At 34.4% G+C, this 14,853-nt stretch overlaps 1 protein-coding gene across 8 annotated transcripts in view; it reads left to right on the forward strand.

Moving 5' to 3' along the window:
- The window catches only part of ELF2 (E74 like ETS transcription factor 2), a 105,117-nt gene that overhangs the window by 88,172 nt on the left and 2,092 nt on the right, over positions 1-14,853 (forward strand). For 6 of the 8 annotated variants that reach the window (XM_045552265.1, XM_045552264.1, XM_045552270.1 and 3 more), the window contains 5 exons: positions 3,153-3,266; positions 5,976-6,149; positions 9,907-9,993; positions 13,502-13,694; positions 14,487-14,837. In XM_045552265.1, the coding sequence (XP_045408221.1) occupies positions 3,153-3,266; positions 5,976-6,149; positions 9,907-9,993; positions 13,502-13,694; positions 14,487-14,837 (919 nt within the window). The remainder of the gene's footprint in view (positions 1-3,152; positions 3,267-5,975; positions 6,150-9,906; positions 9,994-13,501; positions 13,695-14,486; positions 14,838-14,853) is intronic. The other 2 variants (XM_045552266.1, XM_045552268.1) reach the window with 1 other exon arrangement.

The following is a 14,853-nucleotide window of genomic DNA, read 5'->3' on the forward strand; positions in this document are numbered from 1 at the left end:
TATTTTATACTTTTATTTAGTTTTGAAATATTTTACTTCCACTTATGTTTTTCATGTTCTTTGAACTACAGATTGAGCATCTCCCAAATCCAAAAATCCAAAATTCAAAATCTGAAACTTTTTGAGTGCCAACATGACAATCACAGGAAATGCTCTTTGGAGCTTTTTGGGTTTGGGATGCTCAACTGGTAAGTATATGATGCAAATATTCCAAAAATCCAAAAAAAATTCTGAAATCTGAAACACTTCTAGTCCCAAGCATTTCGGATAAAGGCTACTCATCCTGTAGTAGTTTAACAAGCTTCATGAGGCCAGAGACCTAGTCACACTTGTATCTGAGGTTTATAGCAGAGGGCCTGGCACGTGGTAAATGCTTGACAACCATTTGTTGACTGTATGTAGAGTATGAGCTATCTGGTTTATAATTCATAGGTAATTTATGCATATTTTATATTCTCATCCTAAATATAAGGTATGAATGAGTAAATTTTCTTATTAAGTTTGTATGTGCTTTATTTTACCCTGTAAATAAGAAATCTTTCTGGGATATATTATGTTGAATTTAGGGGAGAAGAAGAGGTTGAGGTCAGAAATATAAACAAGAAAAAACTTTTCAGAAATAATTTCCACTGACATAAAACAATAACATGAAATCGTGGTTTTGAAAATGCTTTCAACTGTAAGGATTCAGGGCACATAATATGTAAATATTAGGCAAATTTAATTTTGTTTATAACAAAATTACAACATTTTAAAATCTAGTAAAATTCTGTTATATTATTATTGTATATTTGAAGTTCTGATTTTAAAATACGATAGTTTTTAGGGTATGTCTTAATACATAAGGAATTAGTTTACCCAGTACAGTTTATTAATAGCACCTAAGACAACAGCTAAATTGCAACACAAGCAGACTTTAAAGAGAATGGTTGCTAGAACAAACTTTAAAAACCTGAGAATTTGCTTTCCAAGGTTTTGTGGTGTATGTGAGTATTATAGGGAGACATTTTGAAAAAAAATAGTTGAGAATGGTAATGTTTTATACTTAATAATACCAAGTGTCTTCAAGTTGAGATAGAAGGGATGATTGAATCCTTTGCTTCAGTGAAGCTGCAGATAAGAGTAAGCAGGGTCACCTAAAGATAGATTTACTTAGAGGTTTGGCTGCCTCTCTGGAACCATTTAGCTTTGAGCAGATTTCCATAAATGGAAAGAGCAACTGGAGAGAACCCAGTACCTTGGTTGGGAGTGTGGATGATGTGCAACAGGTGGTCAAACAGTCCTTGGATTTTTAAAATAAATGTTCTCCAAATGACTGTTGTTTAAGGCTGAGGCTTTAGCATTTACTGAATTTTGAGACTAAGTGGATTTTTTTTCCCAATTAAAAGTTTTCTGGAAACAGTTTAAAAATATTCACGTATTTAGTGTGTAGAACTTGTGAGTTTGTAATAAGACTTTGTGAAATTTGTATAAACATTTACTTTTAGTTCCTTTAGAGGGGACATCTTGAGAAAATCTGTCAGTTTAGAAACTTATGTATTCATGTTTCAGGATCTCTTACCAAGTTAACTGTTCAATATTTTAAGTTAGGATGTGAAATTAATATATTGTTAAGATACTAAATTTGTTCTTGAATTGCCAATTTCCTGTAAGATCAGTGGATTGTCCTTAATTCAATACATAAAAGAAATACCTACATGCCTACTATATGAAAAGTCTATATTAGGAACTATAGTAGATACAAAGGTGGGTTAAGATAGCTCCCCTGACCTCAAGGAGCTTATGATCTTACAGAAGTGATAAAAAATTATCACCATTTATTGACTTGTTATTTATATGTCAGACACTGTGCTAAGTTTTTTATGGAAATCGCTTCATTAATTCTTAAAACTATATAAGGTAAGTAATATTCCTGTTTGTGAAAGAGGAAACTGAGGCTTAAGAGAGATTAAGTTGCTTGCCTTGAGTAACAGAAATAAGTGGCAGAGACTAGAACCCAAGTTGTTGGACCCGAAGGCCCAAACCACTGCTGTACACATTGTTTCACAGATAACTTAATCAGCAAAGCATAAAGGAAGTGCTCCAAGAGCGATACAACGGGTGATGGAAGTAGAAAAGGCTTCATGGAAAAAAAATACAGAAACTTAAAAAAAATTTTTTTAGGTTGAAACCCAGCAAAGTCCAGTGAGATTCTGAAGATTACAGGGTTATTGTGAAGAAAGTTCCCAAGTACTCTGGCACTGAAGCTAATTCATGTTGTTATCCATCTGCAGACAGAGTACAGTGGTCTCTCGGTATACTCAGGGTATTGGTTCCAGGACCCCCCACCCCAAAATGGACACCAAAATCAGGGGATGCCCAAATCCCTTATATAAAATGTAATATACTATAAACATAAATATATAGTATTTGCATAGAACCCATACGGATCCTCCCATATGCTTTAGATCATTTCTAAATTACTTATAAAACTTAATACAGTGTAAATGCTGTGTAAATAGTTGTTATGCTGTATTATTTGTATTCTTTTTTATTTTTTTCTCTCCAAATATTTTCCATCCTCGGTTGGTTAAATCATGGATGTGGAACCCGTGGATATGGAGGGCCGACTGTATTCAGTCACCCAGGAGAATCTGTAAGAATTGAACTAATTCATTAAATGAACTTGGAAATATGATGCGTTTCTGACTGATTCTGCTAGGTATTGCCCCTGGCTTTAGTGGCAATACATCAAAATATATAATTGACCTCACAGGATCGTTAATCTACAACCATCTTTTCCCTGCCTCTCCCCCCAAGTTAGTTTTGGCCTAAAATTGATGCAGGGTTCAAATTTCAGGGGTCTTTCTTTGTTTTCCTTTAGATAAGGTCCAGAAACTTCTCAGTAATTTCTAATCAACATCATTGGTTGCTTTATAATCAACATTCATTTTATAAAGTGTAGATACTAGCTGATTTTGGTTTTTAAATTATTTCTGTAAATAATTTGTATAAACTAATATGTATCAATGGCTTATTTGGAGTTATTCATATGGAAGTTAATGTATTTTTCCTTTCAGGAGGGAATATATTTATTTCTTAGATAGTAATGTGTTTTAGTTTAATAATGGGTATAGTGTATTTTTAATTGAGTAAACTTATTTTTCCCCTAGTGGAAGCTTCAGTTCATAGCAGTAATGCACACTGTACAGATAAGACAATTGAAGCTGCTGAAGCCCTGCTTCATATGGAATCTCCTACCTGCTTGAGGGATTCAAGAAGTCCTGGTATGTGAACTGTTCATTTTTATATTAAACATGTTATATTATTTCATATATCTAGAATGAAATTTCTTTTAAATGCAGAGGGATTACTGAAGTTCTCAAAGGCCTATTATACATAAATATCTGACAGCAATAATTGAACTTTGTCAAGGCCCCCAAATCTTAAATACTTAATTTCATAATAAATGAGACAAAAAAATGTCCAGTATAGACAGACAAATGTTTATTAAGTAGCTATTTATGCTATCATATCTATTTCCTTAACTCTAGGTAAATTATAAGCGTTTGTAGTCCTTAAGAGTATGGTAGATTGGGGCAGCTGCCGCCTATGGCCGCTTTCGATCCTTTATTCAGTGATAAATAGGCAGTAGTAACTCCAGCGAACCATCCATGGTAGAGGAGGAGGGAGCTTACACCATTTTCTTTACATTCCCTTCAGTCTGTGAGTTTTCCTTTTCTTTTGGCCCCCCACTCCTTTATTTAAGGCTGGTTTTGATAGTAATTTTGTACTATTAGGTCATTAAATGTGAAATGTCCGATTTTGAATCAAAAGTTTAGTTTATTATATCTCAAAAAGAAGCAGTACAGTTAATCAAAGTATGCACCTAACCTGTCAACACAGCTTTGCCATCTTAACGGTAGCTTGTTTATGCCAGCAGCGAAGAAGCCTGGAGAGCAAGTGGCGATGAAATCGCAAAAGGCATTTTCCACATCTTGTTGAGAATTGAATATTTTTCCTTGCAAGAAGTGGTACAAAGCCTGGAAGAAGTGGTAGTCAGTTGGTGCAAGGTGCAGTGAATACAGTGGATGTCAGAGAGTTTCCAAGTCCAGCCTTTGTAGTTTGAGCAGTGTTGCTTGTGTGACATGTGGTCGAGTATTGTCTTGCAAGAGGATTGACCTGTCTCTGTTGACCAGTTTCGGCCGCTTAATCACAAACATCCTCATCATTTCGTCCAATTGGTTGCAGTAGACCGTCATCTGTAATCAGTTGACCAGATTTCATGAAGTTGTAATGGATAACAGCAGTGCTGGACCACCAAATGGGCCACCAAATAGACACCATTAGGTTTTTTTGATGAATATTCGGTTTTGGACTGTGTTTTGTCACTTCATCTTTATCGAACCATTGTGCTGAATGCTTGTGATCGTCAAAAAGAATCCATTTTTCATCATACAGTGTAAAAATGGTTCACCTTTATGTCATGACAGCAAAGAAAGGCAAGCTTCAAGACAGTTTCTCTTCTGATGCTCGTTTAATTCATGCGGTACCCATCTATCCAGCTTCTTTTCCTTGCTGATTGGTTTCAAATGGTCCAATATTGTTGGAATAGTAACAATGGTCCAATATTGTTGGAATAGTAACGTCAACCTTGCTGCTAATTCACGTGTAGGTTGAGATCGATTTGCTTCCACTATAGCTTATACCTCAACATTATCCACCTTGATTTCGGGTCACCCATGTGGCTCATTTTCAAGATTAAAATCACCAGAATGGAACTTCTCAAATCATCAGTTTACTGTGCTTTCTTTAGCCATGTCTTTCCCAAACACTTCGTTGATATTTCGAGCTGTCTGCACTGGTTCCACGACAGAACTCATATTCGAAAATAACACAAATGTTTGACTTATTCATGGTTTCACAAAAATTGCTCTGAAAAAACCTTTGAAAGATACTTGCAAGCCAAACCATGTGTTTGAAAGACTGAGGATGTCCCTTCACAATAAAAATAAAACAAGAAGTATCAAAGTGAAATGCCCAAGATATCAACTGTCAAACTTTTAGTACTTAAGGAAATCGGATGTTTCATACTTAATAACCTAATACTAGTTTGTCTGTAATTTAATGTCCAAAAAGTAATTTGACTTGATACAATGAGATTGGCCTTTCTTCTCATAGGGATTTACACTACATGCTAAGAGCAACCGTAGTTTTTAATTGAAATAGGCATCCCATATAATATTCAGAGATATGACAAGAAAATTAGGGCATTTTTGGTTAGCGTATTAATCTGTGGTAGTATATATCTCTTAATTGAAATAGAAATGTTATGTCCTGATTATTCATGCATATTGGAAGGAAACCAGAGCCATATAATTGCATGTAATAGAATACCAGATTGCAATCTGTATGTACTGTTTTAGTGACCTAAAGCATCAGGACTGTTCCATTAAATAAAAGGTTAAATATTGAACGATGATATTTGTTGGTCTGTAATGAGTAGGTTTTTACTTTTCTTCATATTCTTAAGTGCTTACTTTTTACTGAATACACATAGTCTTTCAAATTTTGTACCATGTGCATGTATTACGTAGTCAAAGGATAATGATAGACACATGGAAGGAAAGTAATTATTAAAAGAACTGACTATTACACTATTATTTTCAAATGTTTTCCCAACTGATAAAATAATTCAAAGTCTTTCTACAATGAGCTTGAAAGTATCTAAAAATGTGAAGAAGGGGAGTGACTATTCATGATCCTCGTCTTTCTCAAAGAGTTAACATTTTCTTCAAGTTGATTTTCTTTGCATTTATTTTCCTTGTATAGTTTAGCTCATATTGAATATTCAGCAGATGAACTTCTTCAGTATCAAGCTCTTATCCTGCTTTGATTAATTCTTAATAAATCTCACCTCTTCTAAATATTGAACTGTCCACATAAGAAAAATTAATGGGGGTGGGGAATTTTAATTTTTCAACTTTTTTTTATAGTGGAAGTGTTTGTCCCTCCTTGTGTATCAACTCCAGAATTTATCCATGCTGCTATGAGGCCAGATGTCATTACAGAAACTGTAGTGGAGGTATCAACGGAAGAGTCTGAACCAATGGATACCTCTCCTATTCCTACATCACCAGATAGCCATGAACCAATGAAAAAGAAAAAAGGTAGAGCTTATTTATAAATTTCTGAGAAGGCAATGAAATTATTTTCTGGTATCTTTTCCCCATCAAGGATCATAGAAAATAATTTCTGCTGTAGATTTACGGTTGGTGTTCTTAGCTAAATGTTCTCAAGAGAACTGAGATTTTAATTTTGTGTTTTAGTATACTTTTTAAGGAGTTAGTATTTAAGTCCTGAAGGGAACATGCCTGAAAATAAAATTTTAACAGATGATGTATACACAGAAGATAGATCAGAGATTCCCTGCCCATTTGTCTTATCCTTTCTTCTATTTTCTGATCCTTTTATAGGTACTTGGTTACTTAAAAAAAAAAAAAAAAATTTATTTCTTTATTTTCTCTATTTTACAAAATCATATCTTCTCCATCTTTTGTGGACATTACAAAACAAGAGAGAGCCGGGCATCCCTGTATTCCGAGCTGCTTGGAAGGCTGAAAGAGGAAGATTACTTGAGCCCAGTAGTTTGAGGTCAGGCTGGGCAACATAGTGAGATTCCATCTCTTTAAAAAAAAAAAGTACTATTCTTTTCCCCATACCTTCTGCTTTAAAACACTAATATTGCCAATAGAGACTTCTAATTGGCGTAAACTCACCAGTGGGTAAAGAAAAGAGCATTTCCACTTATTATTTGACTCCTGCTGAAATTTCTGATTCTCTGATCCCAATGGGTGAGTCAGGAGACTCTAGCACACCGCCAACATCATGAGGAAATGGACAGTAAGTGGGTCTATTCCTGTTCAAAGGTAAAATTTGAAAGAAATGAAATCCTAAATAATTGGATATTCATCTAATTCCAGTGTCTTACCTAACTCTTTCTTTATGTGTTAGTAAAAAAACCAAAAACAAACACCGAAGCCAAAAATAAGGGAAAGATGTGTTAGAAATGACATGTTCTTTCATTTATTAAATATAATGTTTCACATTGCTGTGATGTTACCATTCTGTGCTCACTGCTATAAAGGAGACAATGAAGAATAAGGCAGAGCACCTTCCTATATATAATACATACAGATTATATGTATCCTGAGAAAGGCATGAGTGAGAGAATTTAGAAGGATGAATTACTTCTGCTGTAAATGTTTAAAGACAAAAGCCATACATATAAATGGCCTTATTTTCCCATTTCTGCTATTGCACTAGGCTGGTTGTGTTCAATGGGAGCTGTTACAAAATACTTAAGAAATTTTTAGATTTAAAAGAAGATAGAAAAGACCATGAAAAGCAGGGGTCATGTAGGGAACCAGGATGTAATATGATATAAACCAGGAAATAATTTGCCAACTTAATACTAATTTTGTCTCTTTGAAAGCTCATTGAAAGCACCTGTGTTGTCTACAAGATCTTTGAAAGCTCTTAATGACTTTAAAAATTATAACCATTTTGTGCTCATTGCTATAAGGGACACAAGAAAGAATCAGAGTGCCATTATTTATATTTTTGTGGTTAAGTACATTTGGAATATACAAACTTGGGTAAGTTATTTTTTAATAGCAGAGCCTTTTAATTTCCAGAGCCTTTAATATACTCGTGCATTATGAATCTCCAAGAGAAGATAGCATATGATGTTCTAAAAGTTAATTTCACTATAGAACCCTTTTTCCTTTTGAGGAACACCCTTTTAATTTCTCCAGGAACACAATTTTGGAAATGCTGCTTCATAAGAAAATAAATTTAGGCCGGGTACAGTGGCACATGCCTGTAATCCTAGCATTTTGGGAGACCAAGGCGGGAAGATTGCTTGAGGCCAGGAGTTAAAAGAACAGCCCGAGCAAGAGTGAGACACCTTCTTTACAAAAAGTAGGAAAATTGGCCTGGTGCGGTGGCTCACGCCTGTAATCCTAGCCCTCTGGGAGGCCGAGGTGGGTGGATCGGCTCAAGCTCAGGAGTTTGAGACCACCTTGAGCGAGACCCCGTCTCTACTAAAAATAGAAATAAAAATTATCTGGACGACTAAAAATATATATAGAAAAAATTAGCCGGGCATGGTGGCACATGCCTGTAATCCCAGCTACTTGGGAGGCTGAGGCAGTAGGATCACTTAAGCCCAGAAGTTTGAGGTTGCTGTGAGCTAGGCTGACGCCACGGCACTCACTCTAGCCTGGGCAACAAAGTGAGACTCTGTCTCAAAAAAAAAAAAAAAAAAAGGTAGAAAAATTACCTGGGCATGGTGGCATGTGCCTGTAGTTTCAGGTACTTGGGAGGCTGAGGCAGGAGGATCGCTTGAGCCTAGGAATTTGAGGTTGCAGATGATGCCATTGTGCTCTGGCTGGGGTGACAGAGTGAGAGATCCTGTCTCCAAAAGAAAAGAGGATAAATTAAGCCTTTTTGGGCTAACTTTTCTATTAATTTGGGCTTTTATGCTTGAATTTATGAGATGGTGAAGATGCTAGTTTTATTACTGATGGATTCATACATATAAATATTATTTAAATTGGGAAGTTAAGCTGTATTCTAACAAGGAAACCAATGACCTGTTTTAATTTTTGCCAAAGCAGACATCTTATTAATTAGAATTAGCAGAATGAAATCCTAGAATATGTCTATGCATTTTGAAATATAAGTTAAGATACTTTAATTTAGCTCTTTATATAATTTAAATAATCCTTGCTAATTAAGAATAGGGTGACATCAGAAATTCCAGATGTAGCAACCAAATCAGTAATATGTTTAATCTGAAAAGATAGCATACTTGGATATTCCCAACCTCTTTCTTGAGGTTTTCCCTCACCTGCCAGTATTCATCCATCTGTACTAAGGATTGAATATAACTCATTTTAGACTTAGGCTCTCTTTAGTGCAGGGAAGTATAGTCCTTGCTTTTCTGTTCATTGTGGATGCTAGTCTGTCTGAGAGATCCTTATGTCAGAAATGAGAACAAAAGAGAAGGGTACAAACATTTATTAGACATACAAAAGAATCACTTGGAAGTTTTTTAACCCTTATAGTGTGTCTGCATTTGAGGTGGGGAAATTTGAACACTTATGATTAAATTCTAGTGAATTAACTGGCTCAAAACAGTAAAGAGTGCTTGATATTTTTCTTTCCCTCATTTGAGCTCAAAGCGCTTCACAGATAGATGATCAGATCCTCTGCAATAAGTAGGTAACAATCCTGTAGAACAGAAAATAAAAAAAATTATAGTAGGATTTGTTTCTATTGCTACATTAATAGAAATGTTTAGCAAATCAAGGCTCTGACAATGTAAATAATAGATTCATGGTACCTGACTTGCCATATACATTGAGATTACTACCAACTAACGGCTATAATCTTAAATTGCAGAAATGTTTTTAATGCTCATTTTAGACAAGGTCTTACTCTGTCACCCAGGCTGGAGTGCAGTGGCTCAATCATAACTCCCTGTTAATCTTGAACACCTGAACTCAAGCAGTTTTCCTCCCTCAGCTTCCTGAGTAACTAGGAGTACAAATGCATGCCACCACCCCTGGGTAATTTTTTAATTTTTTTGTAGAGACAGAGTCTTACTATTTTGCCCAGGCTGGTCTCGAACTCTTGGCCTCAAGTAATCCTCCTGGCTCAGCCTCCCAGGGTGCTGGACTTATAGGTTTGAGCCATTTCCCAGCCTAATGCTACTTTTAAAAGCAACTTTTCATACACAGTCTATTAGTCCATATATTACTGTCTAGTTTAATGCATATTGTGTTACCAGAGAGTCTGCTAATCATGCTTGTGTTATTTTTCCTGTTTTCAATGTATGGTTTCAATATCTTATTTTTTCAGTTGGCCGTAAACCAAAGACCCAGCAATCACCAATTTCCAATGGGTCTCCTGAGTTAGGTATAAAGAAGAAACCCAGAGAAGGAAAAGGTAATTTGGGGAGGGCTGTTTTGGAGGTGAGATGACTTTTTTTGAGTCATGTGACATTTTTACATTATTTGTAAAATGATGTAAAATTTTACTTTATTTTACATTACATTATTTGTAAGAAAATTATTTCTAGCACACACATGTATGGGAGTACTATCTGGTAGTAGTTCTTAATAAAAAGTGTATCAGCATCATCTGGGGAGCTTTTTCAAAATACCTATGTCTAGTACCTACTCTACAGAGATTCTATAACCATAGCTATACACTTTGGGGGAATATAAGGAAGCAGGCATTTATATTTGGAAAAAGTCATAAGGGCAATCTGATGCACATCCTTCTTAAGGGCCATTGTTTTAGGGGCTGCATGTATGTATAATAGCACTCATCCCCACATGGAGCCACTTAGAATTGAAAGAGGTTTACAACTAAGACTTGTTCCTGATATATAATTTCTTAACTGTTTAGAAGCAGTGTAAGAATTCAAGGCATTCAAGAATTTAATTTTCCAGTCAACAAATTTTAGTCATGTCAGTCACAGGTCAGAACAAACTTATCATATTTTTGCTTTAGAATTTGCATATCTTCATTAAAAATAACAGCAATAAGCCCTCCCCCCCATTCTGTTCTTTCTTAATTGGTTGGGCAAAATTATTTCAAGTAACATTTCAATAATGGTTTTAGATGTGTTCCATCTGATAATCGCATAACTAAAAATTTATTACTTGGCATGAATAAATGTTTTCAGACCAGTATTCAAAAATTGGGTAAATTTTTAATATATTAAAATTTACTCCATCTTTAACATGTTGTCTGACATATAATTTTAGGTAATTAAAGCAAAAGTTATGTCTAGTTAAAAAAAATTAAGTAGTAAGCCTACGAAGAAATTTGGTGTTCAGCTAGACAAAAAAAATACAGTTACGTTGAACAATTACTTATTCAGGAACTGATGACTCAGTTTGGAACAGATTGAGGATACTTTTCTTATTTCCTTGTGTGTGTTTGGTCATTTCACATTTCTAACATCTTAGGGTTTTGTCTTTTAATTTATATTGAAAACTTTAAAAGTTACATAGTAGCAGTAAGCTAACCTGTAAATATGTAGTCCTTACTGTTGTTTTTTAAATAATTCTCATCATCAGTGGTTATCTCTTTTATTCAAAGACCTCATGCTTAACATTGGAGAAGAAGTTTGTGATGATGTATTTTTACCAATCAAAATCACCTCATTAAAATTTCAATCTTGTATTATTAAACAGTGTGTTGTAATGTAGTAATTAAAGTTATTACAGTCAAACCTGGGTTCAAAATCCAGCTAATGTTTCCTCTTCTGCAAAACTGTGATAATAATGTCTGTCAGGAATATGCCTTACCTGATAATGAATGAAGGCCTCTCTTTCTGCATCCTGTTTTCCTTAAAACCAGAAATAGAATTGTTAATTTTAATTTGGGGGATTGAACTTGGGTGCAGTGAATATTTAAAGATAAATCTAAGGAATGTTGATGATTCTAATTAATCCAACAAACATTGAAATATTCAAATCCCTACTATATACAGGGCATTGCCTATGTTGCACAAAAATTTCTTCCAGAATAAAATCTCTGCTCACTTTTACTGTGTCTGCTTATAGGATCTGATAGTGCCCCGGTCATGAATAATATAAAAATGCCCCCCAACTATGTATTTTGATGTAGTTGAAGATTATACATGGTTTAATAGTTTTCAGGTAGTGATGCTGGTGTAATGGGACCTCAGAGATGCAAACGTAACATGATAAAGTTGAAGGTCAGTCTTTTTAGGTCAAGAGATCCATACTGGGTTAATGAATTTACTGAATTTTGAGGGAACTCCACAATGAAAATGAAATGCTAGAGGAAGAGTATGAGTGTTTCAATTGAAGGTGTTGGGATAGCAGTGATGGCTTGGTTTGGAAGCTTCCCACTCTTAGAAGCTCTTCCATTGTGTCCTATATCTTGGATTGGATTTAAGGATAGTAAAATGATAGTGAGTAGGAGCCTAGAGATGACCTGGTGACTCAGTGATAGCCTATATATTCTTATCTTTTCCTTCTCAGGATTCTTTTCTGTTTTGATCAGTTTAAGAACCTTTGTTCCTAGAGGGAATAAAAGAAAAATAGCCTGAAAGCCTGGTCTTCTCGTGACCATTGCCCACTATTCTTCCTCCCTTTCAAAGGGAAAAAGAAAAGATCCTTTCTTTCCTTTTGGGATTAAATTCCTTATTTTACTTGCCCAGATTCCTTCCTTTTCTTTTATGCAAAGCTTAGCCATCTTCCAAGACTTCGTGATGCCTTACCAGTCTACTTTATTTTCACTCCTGAAATGCCACCCACACACATCACTTTCCATAATTCGTTTGGAATATAATCATATTGTTTCAAACTGTTATTTATTTCTTGCATTGTTTACTTGTTATCTGCCTATTTTTTCCTTCCTAACTAAATTTTGAATTCTTTCAGGCAGGGATCAGGTTTTAAACTCTTCTCTGTATCCTCTACTATACTTAAGCATACTATGTGATGAACAAGTATTTTATTCTGAAGAAATATTTTCAGATTTTGCTAGTAGTGTGATACACAGCTATGTAGTTAACATTTGATGTATACTTGACTAATTTAAGGAGTTGCCATATTACTTTTTAGTGTTTCTGTTTAAGGAGCTCATATTTTAAGACTGAAGCACAAATGTCTCAATAACCAAGTTAATATATAATGAAATTCTTCTAATATATTACTACATTATACTGAGTATAATAGTAGAAAGAGGTTAGAAATTTTTAAAAATCTGTTTTTAGAGGCAGTAGCTTTCATTAATAGCAAGTTTAAATTGACTAGTAGTCCAGACGAAAACGATAAGAGAATGCTGAAAGGGTCGAGGATATTTTGTACTATATATGACATATATATCTCAGAGTTTATGCCTAGAAATCAAAGAAAGTAAGTCTACTGGAAAAAGATCCCAGAAGTGATGCCTAAAAGTTTTGCACATTTCATTGCATATTTTTTGCTTATTTGATGAAATTAATAAGTGCCTTTTGATGGATCTTGATTATGGAATTTGGGCTTATATAATAAATATAGGTGCAAATTTGTTGTGAGTTTAAATCTATGTAAATTAATAAATTTGATTTTATTTAATTAAAATTAATTTTTTTTTTCTATTGGGAACCTCTTCATCTCCTAAATTAAGGTTAACTTTATGCCAAGCAGTATGCTTTTGCCTTTACTGAACTCAAAATCTGGGATAGGGTGGTATATGGTAGTACAAAATCCAAGGCCTTTATTATATTAGCGTCATAACTGTATACATACATAGAAGATACCCTTTATTAAAAACTAGCAAAAAAGCATATTTAGGATTTCTATGTTACAATGAAGGACACTTTGGTTGGTTTTAATTATATATTTAATTAATGAATTTTGTTTTTTTCACCACCTATAGAAGCTGGTGTATGTTAATTTTTAATCAGTGTCTACCATTGTTTTTAAAGGAAACACAACCTATTTGTGGGAGTTTCTTTTAGATCTACTTCAAGATAAAAATACTTGTCCTCGGTATATCAAATGGACACAGAGAGAAAAAGGCATTTTCAAGCTTGTGGATTCAAAGGCTGTCTCTAAGCTTTGGGGAAAGCATAAGAATAAGCCAGACATGAACTATGAAACTATGGGACGAGCTTTGAGGTAAAAACACAAATGAGCTAGTATTCAAACAAAACTTATATATCACTTTATATTGTTCATTAGCTGTTTAATTTAAAGAGAAGCTTAAAATCTCTTATAACTTTTAACTGTGGGGGAAATTCTAGAGGAGCATTTTGGATTTTGGAAGTAGATAAGGAGAGAAGATTTTGGTCTAGATGCTTAAAATTTCAACATCATTGGAAAATCCATTTTTGCAGAAAATGTGCTTTTGTACTTAGGACTATTCCTTACTGGAAATTATTGGCCTTTAAAAAAAGTTAAACAAAATACACTTTCCAAAGTTACTGTGCATTTTAGTTCCTGCAAGTTTGTTATAAATAAATGAATCTTGATATGAAAATTTCTCTTAAGTTTTGTCAGTTTGAGAAACCCACAAAACTCTGTCATTTAATGTTCTTCTAATTATGGGTGTTGTCACGTGGTTTATGTGACAGTATTGACTTATCATCTCTATTAAGTGTGGCTTACAGCAGTTTTTCCATATAACATCAGATTGTTTTTATAACCTGTGTAAATCAGAATAGAATTTTTACCAATGTTAGTAAAATATTTTGTATTTAAGTTAAATTATCTCCATTTTAAGAAAGAGAATGAACTTTTAGCTTCATTCTTATTCCAAATCTGTAATCTTTTTAGCAGTAAGAGCTCCCTTTTTCCCTCATCACTTATAGGAATAAGTGAATGTTTTTATTAGTATCTGCTGTACGTGGTCTTTTTTTTTTTTTAAATCAAATATATACTTGATTTATTTAGTACTTTTTCTCCTTACAGATACTACTACCAAAGGGGAATTCTTGCAAAGGTTGAAGGACAGAGGCTTGTATATCAGTTTAAGGATATGCCCAAAAACATAGTAGTCATAGATGATGACAAAAGTGAAACCTGTAATGAAGATTTAGCAGCAGCTGCGGATGAGAAATCATTAGAAAGAGTGTCACTGTCTGCAGAAAGTCTCCTAAAAGCAGCAACCTCTGTTCGTAGTGGAAAAAACTCATCTCCTATAAACTGCTCCAGAGCAGAGAAGGGTGTAGCTAGAGTTGTGAATATCACTTCCCCTGGTCATGATACTTCATCCAGGTCTCCTACTACCACCACATCTGTATCAGCAACAGCAGCTCCAAGGTAAGTGAGGCAAACC

Source organism: Lemur catta, chromosome 5 (assembly GCF_020740605.2).
Source record: "Lemur catta isolate mLemCat1 chromosome 5, mLemCat1.pri, whole genome shotgun sequence".
Lineage (NCBI taxonomy): Eukaryota > Metazoa > Chordata > Mammalia > Primates > Lemuridae > Lemur > Lemur catta.